This window comes from Myotis yumanensis, unplaced genomic scaffold (genome assembly GCF_028538775.1).
Source record: "Myotis yumanensis isolate MYYU_CA2020_CCGP unplaced genomic scaffold, mMyoYum1.0.hap1 SCAF_23, whole genome shotgun sequence".
NCBI classification, from domain to species: Eukaryota; Metazoa; Chordata; class Mammalia; order Chiroptera; family Vespertilionidae; genus Myotis; species Myotis yumanensis.
This window is the reverse complement of record NW_027223774.1, coordinates 14,069,035-14,083,562: the sequence shown is the minus strand read 5'-3', so window position 1 is coordinate 14,083,562 and position 14,528 is coordinate 14,069,035. Positions and strand designations below refer to the sequence as shown.

Here is a 14,528-nt window from a genome sequence, read left to right as displayed (position 1 = left end):
AGACTCGTAAATGTGGGAGAAATGAAGGAAATGTAATATCACCTGTCAACTCCTAATGAATCAATAGATGTGGGAATTGATCAACAACAACCAGGAATCTCACAAAAAGAGAGACAACCAGTCTTTGTGTGTTTCTTTTATTTTTATTTTTTTTATTAAATCTTTATTGTTCAGACATTTGTTCCTCTCCCCCCCCCCCTATAACTCCCCTCCTCCCAGTTCCCGCCCCACCCTCCGCCCTCACTCCCCACCCACTGTCCTCATCCATAGGTGCACGATTTTTGTCCAGTCTCTTCCCGCATCTCCCACTCCCCTTTCCCCCCCAAGAAAAGTCAGTCCATTCCCTTTCTATGTCCCTGATTCATTATAATCACCAGTTCATTCTGTACATCAGATTATTTATTCACTTGATTCTTAGATTCACTTGTTGATAGATGCATGTTTGTTGTTCACAATTTGTATCTTTACCTTTTTCTTCTTCCTCTTCTTAAAGGAAACCTTTCAGCATTTCGTATAATACTGGTTTAGTGATGATGAACTCCTTTAGCTTTTCCTTATCTGTGAAGCTCTTTATCTGACCTTCAATTCTGAATGATAGCTTTGCTGGATAAAGTAATCTTGGTTGTAGGTTCTTGGTAATCATCACTTTGAATATTTCTTGCCATTCCCTTCTGGCCTGGAAAGTTTCTGTTGAGAAATCAGCTGACAGTCGTATGGGTATTCCCTTGTAGGTAATTGCGTCTCTTTCTCTTGCTGCTTTTAAGATTCTCTCTATGTCTTTTGCTCTTGGCATTTTAATGATGATGTGTCTTGGTGTGGTCCTCTTTGGATTCCTTTTGTTTGGGGTTCTCTGCCCTTCCTGGACCTGTAAGTCCATTTCTTTCACCAGGTGGGGTAAGTTTTCTGCCATTATTTCTTCAAATAGGTTTTCAATATCTTGCTGTCTCTCATCTTCTGGCACTCCTATAATTCTGATATTTGTACGCTTGAAGCTGTCCCAGAGGCTCCTTACACTATCTTCGTATTTTCGGATTCTTTTTTCATTTTGCTTTTCCGGTTGGGTGTTTTTTGCTTCTTCGCATTTCAAATCTTTGACTTGACTCTTGCGCTCCTCTGGTCTGCTGTTGGGTGTCTGTATAATATTCTTTATTTCAGTCCGTGTATGCTTAATTTCTAGTTGGTTATCATAGCATCGAGGGTCTCATTAGTTTTCGTGAGGCTCTCATAAAGTTTATTGGCAGCTTCTAGCACATTATTGCAAGCCCTCAAAATTGCGTTTTTTAGCTCTATATCCTCCATTTCTGTCATGTCTTTTTGTCTCTGCATTTTTTATGCTTTTTGGGTGCACCCCCTTGTGGTCTTTGTGCGCAGTCTTGTTCTAGTTGAGCCTTGATTGTTGTAGTTAATACTAGAGGGATTTGACCACCAGGCCGACTGGCTGTGAGAATCAGCTGTGTCTGCAGTGGGAAAACTTCTGTCCTCTGGAGAGGTGCTAATCTAGCCTTTCCCTGAGGCGATCCAGCAAATGGCTCTGCGCAGGGCTTGGGCGGGGCGGGATCAACAGGGCGGGTGGAGGGAGCAGTTATGGCTGCTCTCAGTCCCGTTCCCAGAGGCTCTGCTTCTCAGAACCCCAGCCACGGCTGCAAACCTCGGAGAGAAAAGCTGCCCTCACATTCCAACTGATGCCAGACAATCCGGCTTCTCCCGTTTGAGTCTGAGTCCCTAGAGACTCGCCTGGATCTGGAGCTCAGAGTCTGAGACTCCCTCCTGATTGAAAACGACAACCGTGCCCTCAGCCACCAGCCCGCTTTGCGTGCGCATCACTGCACCTTTATATTTTCCACACTGCGCCTCCTCTGAGCCTCGGTATGCTGTTGTCTTTCCTTCTAGTTGAAGAGTCTCTCCTCAGCCAGCCTTCCTGTGGTTCTGGGTGATGTCCGTTCTGTCTTTTAGTTGTATTTTTGAAGTGGTTGTTTGCGGCAGCAATCTCCTGTGTTTACCTATGCCGCCATCTTGGTCTCTCTCCCTTTGTGTGTTTCTTAGTGGAATAACATAACACCATCCAGAAAGTGGTCTTGCCAAAAATATTGAACCTCAATCTAGGTAAGATCTCTATACTCAACTACCAATTTATAGGAAATATAAGAAGACAGGTATATTAAATTATGTCAGAATATCATCAGCAAAATCCAGATTGTGAGAAATTCTACTAGGGAAACAATGTAATTTCTTCATCAAATAATTGTTTAGAAATGAAGAGATGGAGTGAGAACCTATAAATTGAAATAGACTTAAGTGTCAAATCTACCAATTACAATGTGTGGACCTTATTTTAATTCTGATTTGAACAAACTGTAGAAAAATAACTCTTATGAGACACCAGAAATTTGAAAGCTACTGGATTATTTTAAAAATTTCCCATTGATTTTTAAAGAGAGTGGAAGGGAGGAAGGGAGGGAGAGAGACAGAGAGAAACATCAATGGTAAAGAGACACCAATTGGCCATTTCCCCCACACATTCCGACTGGAAATCGAACCCTCGACCCTTCATCTTCTAATACATATGCATGTAAATAACAGATGTATTTCACACTTTTAAAAGACTTTAACATTGTTTATTTATTAGTTTCCCCTCTGTACATACATTCACAAGCTCCAACACTCCCCTTGGGTAGAAGAATGTTAAAAATCTGGTATACACATCCCACATCTTTCTCCACGTTCATAGAATTATATATATACAGTTGGCTTCGATCCCTATTTTTAAAAATTTAAATTTCACCATAAATATTTATAACTAATAAGAAATATATTTTAAAAGTACACAATTGTGTAAATACATGAATTAATTTTAAATCCTTTTGCAAACTCATCTCTCCATCTTTCCTCCTTCCCGAAGATAACCACATTTCTGAGTTTTATTTACCATACCTTTGCTTTTCATTATGTAACACTTCTACACAAAATATCATTTTGCATCTTTAAAATTTATGAATGGAATCATACTGCATGTATATTTCTATGACTCTTTGCTCATCATATTTGCTAGATTCAGTAATTTTCACTGCTGTGTGTTATTCCACTATATAGGTACGCCACACTATTTATCTACCCTACCTTTGATGAGCATGTTTCATTTCCAGATTTCTTTGTTACTGTAATGATGTTAAGTGAAAGCAATGTCATTGAATTTGATGACAAAGTGTTTTAATGAAGTTTAGCTCAGTTGGGGTGAAGCTAGAGACTTCTGGAGGAGAAACAAAAAAGGTCAGAAAAAAATATCCCATTTACCCCCCACAAACATTTAGGACTTTCTTCTGAAATTGTAATAGAAGAGAAAAGGAATTTTATCTTCTTCCCTAATACTGCATCCACGAACCATTCTCTATTTTCATCTGCCATTTCAGGTCAGAAAAATAGTTAAAAAAAACTACAGATTTTAGTTTCAAAACTACCAACTGCAACAAAGAATTCAGATCCCACCTAAGAAATGGAAGCTTGGTTTGTATATTTAGAATATAAAAAATGCAATGATCACTTTTGGAAATAAGACAAGTAGTTTTCCAATAGACTGATTACGTCATCTCAAACACGCTCCTTGCCTTGCCTAACCTGTAACTAGGACATCTGATTCCCTAATTCTGGGATCTGATCTAATCTACCTGCCTCTACATGTGGGAACTGAATCTAGGGGCTTTCCAAGTTATCTGCACTAGTCCCCTTAACATCACAGAAGAGTGGGAGCCTATCTCAGGCTGGATTTCTTTTTAAAATATATTTTTATTGATTTCAGAGAGGAAGGGAGAGAGAGAGAAGCAATGATGAGAAAAAATCATTTATCGGCTGCCTCCTGCACACCCCCTACTGGGTATGTGCCCTTGATGGGAATGGAACCTGGGACCCTTTAGTCCGCAGGCCAACACTCTAGCCACTGAGCCAAACTGGCTAGGCTCTTTTTCTTTCTTTCTTTTTTTTAAATTTAAATTCCTTTTTGTTTAAAGTATTACATAGGTCTCCTTCCCCCCCCCCCCCCCACCATTGACCTCTCCCCAGCCGCTCCCACTTCCCTTTTTTTTTTCTTTTTAAAAGTTATGCTGAGTCCTAGTCGGTTTGGCTCAATGAGCATCACCCCGCAGACTAAAGGGTCCTGGTTTTGATTCCGGCCAAGGACACAGCCATCAGTGTTTCTCGGTATTTCCTCCTCCCTTCCATTCTCTCTAAGAATCAATGGAAAAAATATCCTCTGGTGAGGATTAACAAAACAAACAGAAAAACCCGTTTAAAAGTTATGCTGATTTGCATTCTTCCCCATAAAACATCTTTGATTCATTATAAAATATCTAAATTTTTGGCAGATAAATTGTAAATCTTTTTATGCATCTTAAATTTGATTCTCCAAGAAGACGTAATAACACTATTTTGTTGGTAAAGAAAACTGTGGGTCGCCGAAACCGGTTTGGCTCAGTGGATAGAGCGTCAGCCTGCGGACTGAACGGTCCCGGGTTCGATTCCGGTCAAGGGCATGTGCCTGGGTTGTGGGCACGTCCCCAGTGGGAGATGTGCAGGAGGCAGCTGATCGATGTTTCTCTCTCGTCGATGTTTCTAACTCTCTATCTCTCTCCCTTCCTCTCTGTAAAAAATCAATAAAATATATTTTTTTTAAAAAAGAAACTGTGGATTATTACCACTTATTATTATCAAAACGCAGTGACAATTTCCCAGGCATATACAGTCACTGGTAGTCAGATAAACTAACACATATCAAGTTAGACAACACTGTACTGTTTCTCAATCCCAGTTGGACAGCGATCCACTTTCATAATCACCATGGTATGCACACAAAAGAAATAAAATAAAATAAATCTTACAAATATTACTCATCTCCAGTTACTGATATTAATAGGACCACACAATGTGACAGACCTCCTCACATCCCTGTCAGTCCTACGGAGAACTTCGCATAAACCCCCATGGTCACAACATCCGTTCACGACCACTTACAGCTGCTTTCCAACAGTGGCATAAATCGCTAACAAAAACTGTCTTACCCCTAAGGAAATACAGATTCACAATGGCAGAAACTGTACCATGAGTATAAATAACTCCACGCAGGGTCCCAGACAACGAGTTGGACCCACAAATTCACCCAGAACCAACAAGACGAGCCATCCGTTCAATACCACACCCTGCTCCAGTCTCTGGTACCCAAGTAAGCTCGTGGCCCGCTTTACCTGGGATGCCCCGTGCACCGAAGGCTAAGTCCCTGGCCATCCTAACTCCCATTTTTGCCTTCGCTGAGAACCTTTTAATTCACTCTCGGCTACACTAAAGACACCAGAGCCGCCAGGCTCGCCCAAGCCGGGACGGCTCCCCTACGGCAAAGGCTAGCTCTCCAAGTGGGCGTCCGAAAAAGCGCCCCTGACAGCTGCGCCGAGTTGCATCCTGGGAGCCTTCTGGAGGACCCCGTTTCCGGGACTTCGCCAGCTGTGGACTACATTTCCCAGAAGTCTCCGGGCACAGGCCTGTTCAGGAAGAGTCCAGCGTGCCGGTGCAAAGCGTTTGGGACAACTGGGTTCCCATAAGCTTCTGGGCCCAAACTAGCCTCGGTTTCTGGGTTCCTTTCCGTTGTCCCCGAGTTCTTGGCCTCCGCGCGGCGAGTTGGTCGCGTGCCAGACAGTAGTCAGCGCCGGCCGAGGGTGGGGGGGCTCAGCGGACTTCACGGAAGCGGGACTGGAACGGGCAGCGACGGTTGGGTGACGCCGGGAGGCGGTTGAGGTGAGGCGGCCCCTCGGGCACCGGGCGAGTTGTGTCGGGAGCCGCAAGCCCGGGTGAGAAGGACGGCGCGGGACAGGCGGCGATACAGGGCGGGGCCTGTCTGGGTAACAGGGTGATGGGGAGCGGGCCTTTATTTGGAGGTGCGGTTCGCTTTGGCTGTGTGCTCTCAGTTCCCTCCGGAGTCAAGCATGGCAAACTCCAAGGCTACACGGGCCAAATAAGGTGTAAGTTTGTGTGGGCCGCAAAAAGCAAAAGCTCCAATGTTCACAGAACGTAGGTTTATTTCGATAGAGACGTGCTGACTATAAAGGGCTGAAATAAATGAGTCATCGTTAACATAAAATAATAGAACATCTTAATAAAAATTAATATTTTTTCTTGAACACTCACTTACCAGACACCAAATCACTGCACAAATTAAGCGAATAAACCTATTTTTCTTGTTCTTTGAAAGCAAAATATTTTCTGTTGCGCACACCAGACAAGTCAGTATAAGACGAATGACGTGGCCATCGGCTGCTAAAATGTTCACAGCTAGGGTTGGTGGAGAGAAATGGTGCGCCTGCGTGTAAGGCGCGTAAGGGGAACGAATGCAACACGATTGTAGTAATCAGTTGTTAGTGAATGCTGTGATTTGTTATTAGAGGCCCGGCGCACAAAATTTGTGCAGGGGGTGGGGTACCCTCGGTCCAGTCTGCACCCTCTCCAATCCGGGACCCCTCAGGGGATGTCCGACTGCCAGTTTAGCCTGATCCCAGGGAATGGGCCTAAACCAGTAGTCGGACATCCCACTCACAATCCTGGACCACTGGCTCCTAATCGCTCACCTGCCTGCCTGCCTGGTCACCCCTAACTGCCCTCCCCACCCCCCACCGGCCTGATCGCCCCTCACTGCCTCTGAGTGCTGCCTTGATCACACCTAACAGCCCCCCGCTGCCGGCCAGGTTGCCCCCAACTGCCCCCCCTACTGGCCTAGTTGCCCCTCACTGGCCCCATTGCCAGCCTAATCGCCCCTAACTGCGCCCCCCTGCTGGCCTGGTTGCCCCCAACTGCCCCCCTCTGCTGGTCTGGTCATCCCTAACTGCCCCTCCCCCCCGCCGGCCTGGTTGCCTCCAACTGCCCCCCCTACTGGCCTAGTTGCCCCTCACTGCCCCCCACTGCCAGCCTAATCGCCCCTAACTGCCCCCCCTGCCGGCCTGGTTGCCCCTAACTGCCCCCCCCCCCACTGGCCTGGTTGCCCCCAACTGCCCCCCCCCCACTGGCCTGGTTGCCCCCAACTGCCCCCCCTCTGCCAGCCTGGTCGCCTCCAACTGCCCCCCCCCGCCGGCCTGGTCACCCCACGCAGCCTGCTGTTCAGTCATTTGGTCGTCCCTCACTAACCCCCCTGCCAGCCTGGTCGTAGGCAGCCATCTTGTGAGGGCGTGTGGGCGTTAATTTTCATATTACCTCTTTATTATATAGGATTATATATGACAGGATATTGTAAAAATTAAGTTATGAAATTTTTATTAAAACATTTCTTACTGTTACATTGGCTGGGCCACAAAAATATTCATTGCGGGCTGCATGCAGTCCGCGGGCCCTGAGTTTGACATGCTTGGTCTAGACCAGGGGTGAGCAAACTTTTTGACTCAAGGGCCACAATGGGTTCTTAAACTGGACCGGAGGGCCGGAACAAAAGCATGGATGGAGTGTTTGTGTGAACTAATATAAATTCAAAGTAAACATCATTACGTAAAAGGGTACGGTCTTTTTTTTTTTAGTTTTATTCATTTCAAACGGGCCGGATCTGGCCCGCGGGCCGTAGTTTGCCCACGGCTGATCTAAACTCTCAGGTCCTGAAAAGTTAAATGACCCCAAGAAAAGAAGCCCTGCACTAAGCCCCAGCCTGAACGTGTCAAGCAGGAAGTAGACTTGGGATGAGTACTTTTTACATCTGGAGGTGTCCTCGTGACAGGCTCCCAGGAAGACATGAGGGGAGGGGTGTCCCAGGTAGGGTTCCTAGAGGAGGCACCCCTCGTTGCTCCTTGGGGGCCAGCTACATGCTTCCGAGCCTCAGTTCCCAAGAATGCTGTCAACTCAGATAGAGTCCAGCCTCCCTTTAAATTCAACTTGCTTATATGTGGATGAAAGCAGATGTGGTCCTAGGGGCTGTTTTGGTTCTGTTTTCCATTTTTAATTGAACTCTGTCTGCTCCAAGAAATGCTGGTGTCAAATGATTCCTCTTCCCTCCCACTGCTGTCAGGTTTCTAAGAAGGACCCTGAGGAGGAGGAAAGAATAGTTGGATATCTGGGAATTGAAGTTCAGGTGGGTTTGTGTTTCTTTTATAGTCATACAATTACTTTTGCTTTTAGATCATGAGAATATTTGCTTTCCTTGGCCTGAAATATCTTGACTAGTAGGGTCTCTCATGGGTCTTTCTGGCGAGGGACCCACCACGCTGGTGCACCCCCCTTCCCAGTGGTCCCATATTGTCCTTTTCTTCAGCTAATGGCCATCTGTTCACATGGTGAATTGTTCAAATCCTTCAGTGCATTCTCCCTTTCTAAGTGTTCTGATGGCATTGAAATACACCTCGTGGAGCCCTAGCTGGTTTTGCTTAGTGGACAGTGTGGGCCCTCAGACTGAAGGGTCCCAGGTTCGATTCCAGTCAACGGCTCGTACCTCGGCTGCAGACTTGATCCCCAGCCCTATTGGGGCACGTGTGAGAGGCAACCAATTAATGTGTCTCTCTCACATTGATGTTTTTCTCTCTCTGTCTCTCTCTCTCTCCCTTCCACTCTCTCCAAAAATCAATGGGAAAGTATCCTCGGGTGAGGATTAACAAAATAACAAAGGAACAAACAAAAAAGAAATATACCTCGTGGAGATAACTGTTAGAGCTTTATTTTAGCTTATGATTACTTGGAGAGGTTAGTATTCAGGTCGATAAACTATTTTTTATCTTTTCCACAGTCGTGATTTTCAAAGCTCAAGGCAAGGGAAGAGGGAATTGTTAGTTTCAGTTAATAAATTCCAATGTTTGTGCCCGGCCACTGTGGCTCAGTGGTTGAGGACTGACCTATGAACCAGGAGGTCATAGTTCGAATCCCTGTCAGGCACATGCCCAGGTTGCGGGCTTGATCCAAGCAGGGGTTGTACAGGAGGCAGCCTATCAATGTTTCTCTCTCATCATCGATATTTCTATCTCTCTCTTCCTTTCCCTTCCTCTCTGAAATCAACAAAAATATATTTTAAAAAAATTTCCATGTTGTGATGCCTTTAGGAGCAGTGATGTGCTTTGAGCTTTGAGCATAGGGCTTTGCAGTGTGCACCAACAAGAGAAGAGACTTTCAGATAATCTTTTAGTAGAAATCTGTAACATTGCTAAGCATAAATTGTTCAGGTCCAACTTTTCTTTTTTAATATATATTTTATTGATTTTTTACAGAGAGGAAGGGAGAGGGATAGACAGTTAGAAACATCGATGAGAGAGAAACATCAATCAGCTGCCTCCTGCACAACCCCTACTGGGGATGTGTCTGCAACCCAAGGTACATGCCCTTGACCGGAATCGAGCCTGGGACCCTTCAGTCTGCAGGCCGATGCTCTATCCACTGAGCCAAACCGGTTAGGGCTCAGGTCCAACTTTGTGTAGCTGTGAGAGGCAGGCAGTACTGTGTGTGGTTAAGAGTAAGGCTCTGGCTCTAGAGCACCTGGATTCACATGGTGGCTCTGCTGTTCTAGCTGCGTGAGCTTAGACAAATGATTCTGGCTCTATGTGCCACATCGACAAAATCAGGACAAAAAAATACCTACCTTATGGGGTTGTAATGATGTGAGGTGAGCTAATATGTGTCAAGCACCTTAGAACAGTGCCTGCCCGGTGATACCGGCTTGGTAAATATGAAGAGCTGCTGTTATGTGGTGATTCTGGATCTTTCCCAATCAACTCCTTATAGATCAACATATGAAGAGAAATATGAAGATGGTTGTGGTGGATTCTTGCAAGTTTAAAAATGTGACCAGATGCTCAAATGGTAAGGTAATTGAAGGAAAGAGGTCTTTACCGCAGGTCTTATTCCAGATGACCACAAACAGGTTGAAATTGAGACATAATTTTGGCAAATATTTGTAAATTTTTAAAGTGGGCACAATGTCTATAACTTAATGAAGTTAAAAAGTATCTAGCTCCATTGGCCTGGAATAAAAAGGCATAAGAGCTAGGAAAGAACTTGTAGAAAATTAGTGTCCAGTGATAACGGAAACAGGTAAATTTCAGTATTTCCTGTGGTATAATAATATTCATCTAATAAAAATTATGTTTATAAAGAATCAAAAGAAGAAAAAATGTAAATGATAATATTAAGCAGAAGTTATAGCTATGAACAAAAGTACTCACGAATATTAGGAGCGCTATGTGAATTCCATTAGAAAAGACAGGATTTTGAATGACGTTTTTCAAGGATCGTATCCAAAATGTTTTCATCATTCATTCAGTGAAGAAGTTAGGTGTAGCCACACTTGTCCAGCATCTACTTTGTACCAAACACGTATGTTTTTGTTGTGTTTCTGCTTATGTGTATATATTTTCTTCCTCAGACTTTGAAGGTGACTTACATAATTCGTGTTCATTGACCGGAGAATCTTGACAGTGAAAGTGTCTCATTGTAGTGATGAGCTACAGCCCCGGGATGTTCAAGAGCTGGTAGGTGTAATTTGTTTCAGGCCCACTGATTTTCACTGTTGGGCTTTTTGTTTAGTTTTCTTAATGACTGCAATATTTTACATTTGATTATGGAATTAATACAGGTTTGTGACAAAACAATTTCTTAATCCAGGAAACATATAGAGAATGAGGTAAAAGTTATATCCTCCTACTCATTCTTAGTATTCCAGTGTGTGTGTTTTGCTAGTTTGTTTTCCTACAAGCCTGTGTGTCTGGTTTTGTTTCTGCAGAATAAAGTCACATTATGGTGATATAATTGATTTGAAGACTCTCTAGCTTTTAGTTGGAAATGGAATAAAAGAGGGGTAAGAAGTGTAACAGGTGGTTGCACTGAAGATTAAGTAAGAAAAATCATATAAAATGGTGTACAATAATTGCTTAAAATACATTTTAGCCATTAAATAACCGCCAGACATGGCTTTTATTTTCATCTTTATTTCATCTTGAGTTTGTAGAAAGAGGAGGGAAGTGCCAGTGATTCTTTCCTTATTTGAAAATTTTCAAGTATTTATAGCTTTTAGGAATAGTATAGAAATGCTATTTAGAAATTGATTACCAGAGCAATGAAGATGAATTTAAAGGTTACTTCCACAGAGAATAGCAATAATCTCTAATGTCTTACAAAAATCTACTTTACAAATATTTCCAGGACAGATATTAATACCAGGAGGTAAAATAAGGAGGTTATAGTTTTAAATATTCAAATAAGCCACCAATTTGCACAGAACAACCCGATTGAGCCTCCGGTTAATGTTCCCAGGTTGACACCTCATTGGGTTATATTTTCTGAGCTAGCTTTGCAGTACCTAATTTGTCTCTTCATCTGCACCTTCTGGAAGGAGGGAATATTTTTTTTTGTATCTTTTTAAGAGCCTGCTTTGCTCATCTTCTTATTTAGGAAGAATAACAGGCTTAGGGCTGGGCTGTGTGATTTAGGAATGTAAGAAAGCAGGCCTGAGAAGCACAGATTTTATCATGAGAAAAATTACAAGAATGGTATTAACTTTCTTGCATTAACTTTCTCACATTATTACAATGTAATACGGGATAAGTAATCTTTTTCATTTTCACTAATAATGGCTAAAACTTATATTAAGCAATGATCATACACCATTTTATGTGGTCTTTCTTATTTAATCTTCAATGCAACCATCCGTGGTAGACACTTTTTACCCCTCTTTTATTGAATTTCTCAACAGAGGTGTGGAGAAATTGGTAACCATCAAGTTCAAGTTTGACATCAGAGTCTTTATCTTAATTTCACATACACTTCACACCTTATGTATCTTTTAAAAAACCTGCTTGCCTCACTAAGAAATTGACTATGTATGTCTTTCTTCATCAATGAATGTGGCCCATTACCTTCACAACCGTGAAGGTAGAATGGGCCATAATTTATTAAGCCTTTTGCCCAGTATTACATAGTTTCTAATTCTTGGTTATCATAAATGATTTTTGGTTGAATATTCTTATGTATATATCTGGTTATTTCCCTAGCTATTTAAGGATACATTTCTAACTGGAATTTTGGGTAAAAATGTGTCCCAAATGTAAGACCCTAAGATGGTAGTACTTGGGCGGTAATATAATGACTAAAAGACATAGTTGTTACCTTTAGGATAAGAAAAACAAAATATGTTTAGGAATAAGTAGGGCAGTCAGCAACAAAGGCCAAAATGCAATTCAGATAACCTATCTTAGGAACTCATAGTAAGGTAATTGTAAGCAATACTGTTAAGTTATACCAACTTTGTGGAGGCAAATGGAATATAGCCTGTGAGTTTCATACTGTATAGTTTTTATCCTGCTAATATTAGTTGCAAAGTAAGGCTATAGGATCAGGTGATTCAGCATTTTCCTGGAGGGTATCATGTCTAAAAAGACAAATTCTGACACAAAATAAGCCCATTTATCAGAAGACATGAAAAGTAGCAGGATTAAGACCTCTCAATATACCCTTGAGATTTCTTTGGGAATTTCAGCCATTTTTTCTAGGGAAAGAAATCATATAGTTAGTATAATGCATGGCCATCATTACAATAATTATGCAGAATACCTAAACCAAAAGGTCATTATGGTCATACTACATTATTATATACTAGTGGCCCAGTGCATGAAATTTGTGCAGAGGTGGGGTCCCTCAGCCTGGCCTGCACCCTCTCCAATCCGGGACCCCCTCAGGGGATGTCCGACTGCCGGTTCGGGTATCGGGCCTAAACCGGCAGTCGGACATTCCTCTCACAATCCAGGACCGCTGGCTCCTAACCGCTCACCTGCCTGCCTGCCTGATCACCCCTAACCACTCTGCCTGTCAGCCTGTTCGCCCCCAACTGCCCTCCCCCCATCGGCCTGATTGCCCCCAACTGCCCCCACTGCCAGCCTGCTCTCCCCCAACTGCCCACCCCTGCCGGCCTGCTCACCCCCAACTGGCCCCCCTGCCAGCCTGATCACCCCCAACTGCCCTCCCCTCCTGGCCTGACTGCCCCTAACCACCTCTGCCTCGGCCCCACCACCATGGCTTTGTCCAGAAGGACATCCAGAAGGTCTCCTGGTCTAATTAGCATATTACTCTTTTATTAGCATAGATAGCTATATAACTTTCCAAACAGTTTTTCATCTATTGATGTCTGTCTGTCAGTCTTTCTGTATTGATATATACATATTTAAAAATGTAGTTATACTATATACATCATGTAACCTATTTTTTTCTATTGATAATAGATCTTGATTATTTTCCCCAACTTAGCATAGTTTCAAAGTGTTCCATTGCATGGATGCTCTGAATGCATTAAGTCATATTTTGGGGCACAGGCAATTACCTGAGCAATTGTTTGTATGTCCTGTCTGCTCCTATGTCTTGACCAATTTTCTAAAGTCCTAAGCCCATGAAGAATGTTCTAGTCTTGGACCATGTGGGCCATTCTCAGCCCTGATAGGTGGGAATGGAAGGTGGGAGATCTGATCTGGGGAGGACTGAGTGGTCCAATCTCAGGGTCATAGCAGCACCCCCAGAATTGGGCTGTGAAAGAAACCTTTCTGCTGAAGGACCTGGGGATTTTAGGTGAGAGTTTAGATTCCACATATGGTGTGTGGGGTGTGGATTCATTTGAGTCATGATGGGATCAGTTAAGCACACCTGGTCTCAAGCTTCCTTTTCCTTCCCCAGCTCTGGCTTTTCTGGACTCTGTGCTTCGCCAATGGAGGAACCCCATGGAACACTAATTAGTTCTTGCAATTACGGAACCATGACTGATGTAAGTTGGTATTTCTCTCTACTTGGAATACAGTGATTTTTAGTTTATGCGAATCTTTTCCTTAATTATACTAAAGCCTTCTACCTAACAGAACCCCATCCCTGAACCCGCTTCTCAGTTCCTCCTATTCCAGTGAAGGATGACACCAAATTCCCTACGCCCGCCCGAGGTGCCTTTTCCAGTCAGTCATCACACTCATTCAGCATCTCCTGCATGCTCAGCCTTCTGTCAGGAACAGTAAAGAATAGAGTCTTTTGTGGGAAGTACTTGAGCTTCTGTCAAAGAATAGCTCTTTTACTTGTATAAAAGGAAAAACCAATAGTAGATGGATTTTATCTATCAAAGCACAGATGGGATTTATATAAGAGAAGGATGAAAAGGAGAGAATGAAAGACTAGACATTTTGGAAACGACAGTTTTCCCTTTTCTGCTAAGATGCTGATTGGCAGGAGCTAGGAAAGAAGCCAGTCAGGATGCTGTTCCCTTGACAGCTGGACGGCCACCAAGAAGGCAGTTTCGGGGACACGTCCTCTGGAAGAGCTTTGGTGTGTCCCTGTGGCATGTCCTCGGCAGGCTGTCTCGGGTGGTGCCCTTTGTTATCACCTCCACCTTCGTGCCCCCAGGCCTGCACCATTTCCCTTATCACAATCTCTCATTCCCTTGTCAAATGTGTGTATAATGAGTTAGTGAGGAGGGTCCCAGTGGACCACACAGGAGCGCTTGGAACTTTTTCACAGACCTGAGTTTTTCAGAAGGTTCAGGTGGGATTTGGGATTTCTTGGTCTCAGCC

The 14,528-nt window shown here is 43.5% G+C and overlaps 1 protein-coding gene across 1 annotated transcript in view; it reads left to right on the top strand.

Moving 5' to 3' along the window:
• Nucleotides 1-7,886: 7,886 nt before the first annotated feature.
• The window catches only part of LOC138999702 (zinc finger protein 283-like), a 45,326-nt gene continuing 38,684 nt past the window's right edge, over nucleotides 7,887-14,528 (top strand). Inside the window, exons 1-4 of the mRNA XM_070401904.1 lie at nucleotides 7,887-8,083; nucleotides 9,718-9,795; nucleotides 10,358-10,463; nucleotides 13,651-13,738. Of these exons, the coding sequence (XP_070258005.1) occupies nucleotides 10,432-10,463; nucleotides 13,651-13,738 (120 nt within the window). The 5' untranslated portion in view covers nucleotides 7,887-8,083; nucleotides 9,718-9,795; nucleotides 10,358-10,431. The remainder of the gene's footprint in view (nucleotides 8,084-9,717; nucleotides 9,796-10,357; nucleotides 10,464-13,650; nucleotides 13,739-14,528) is intronic.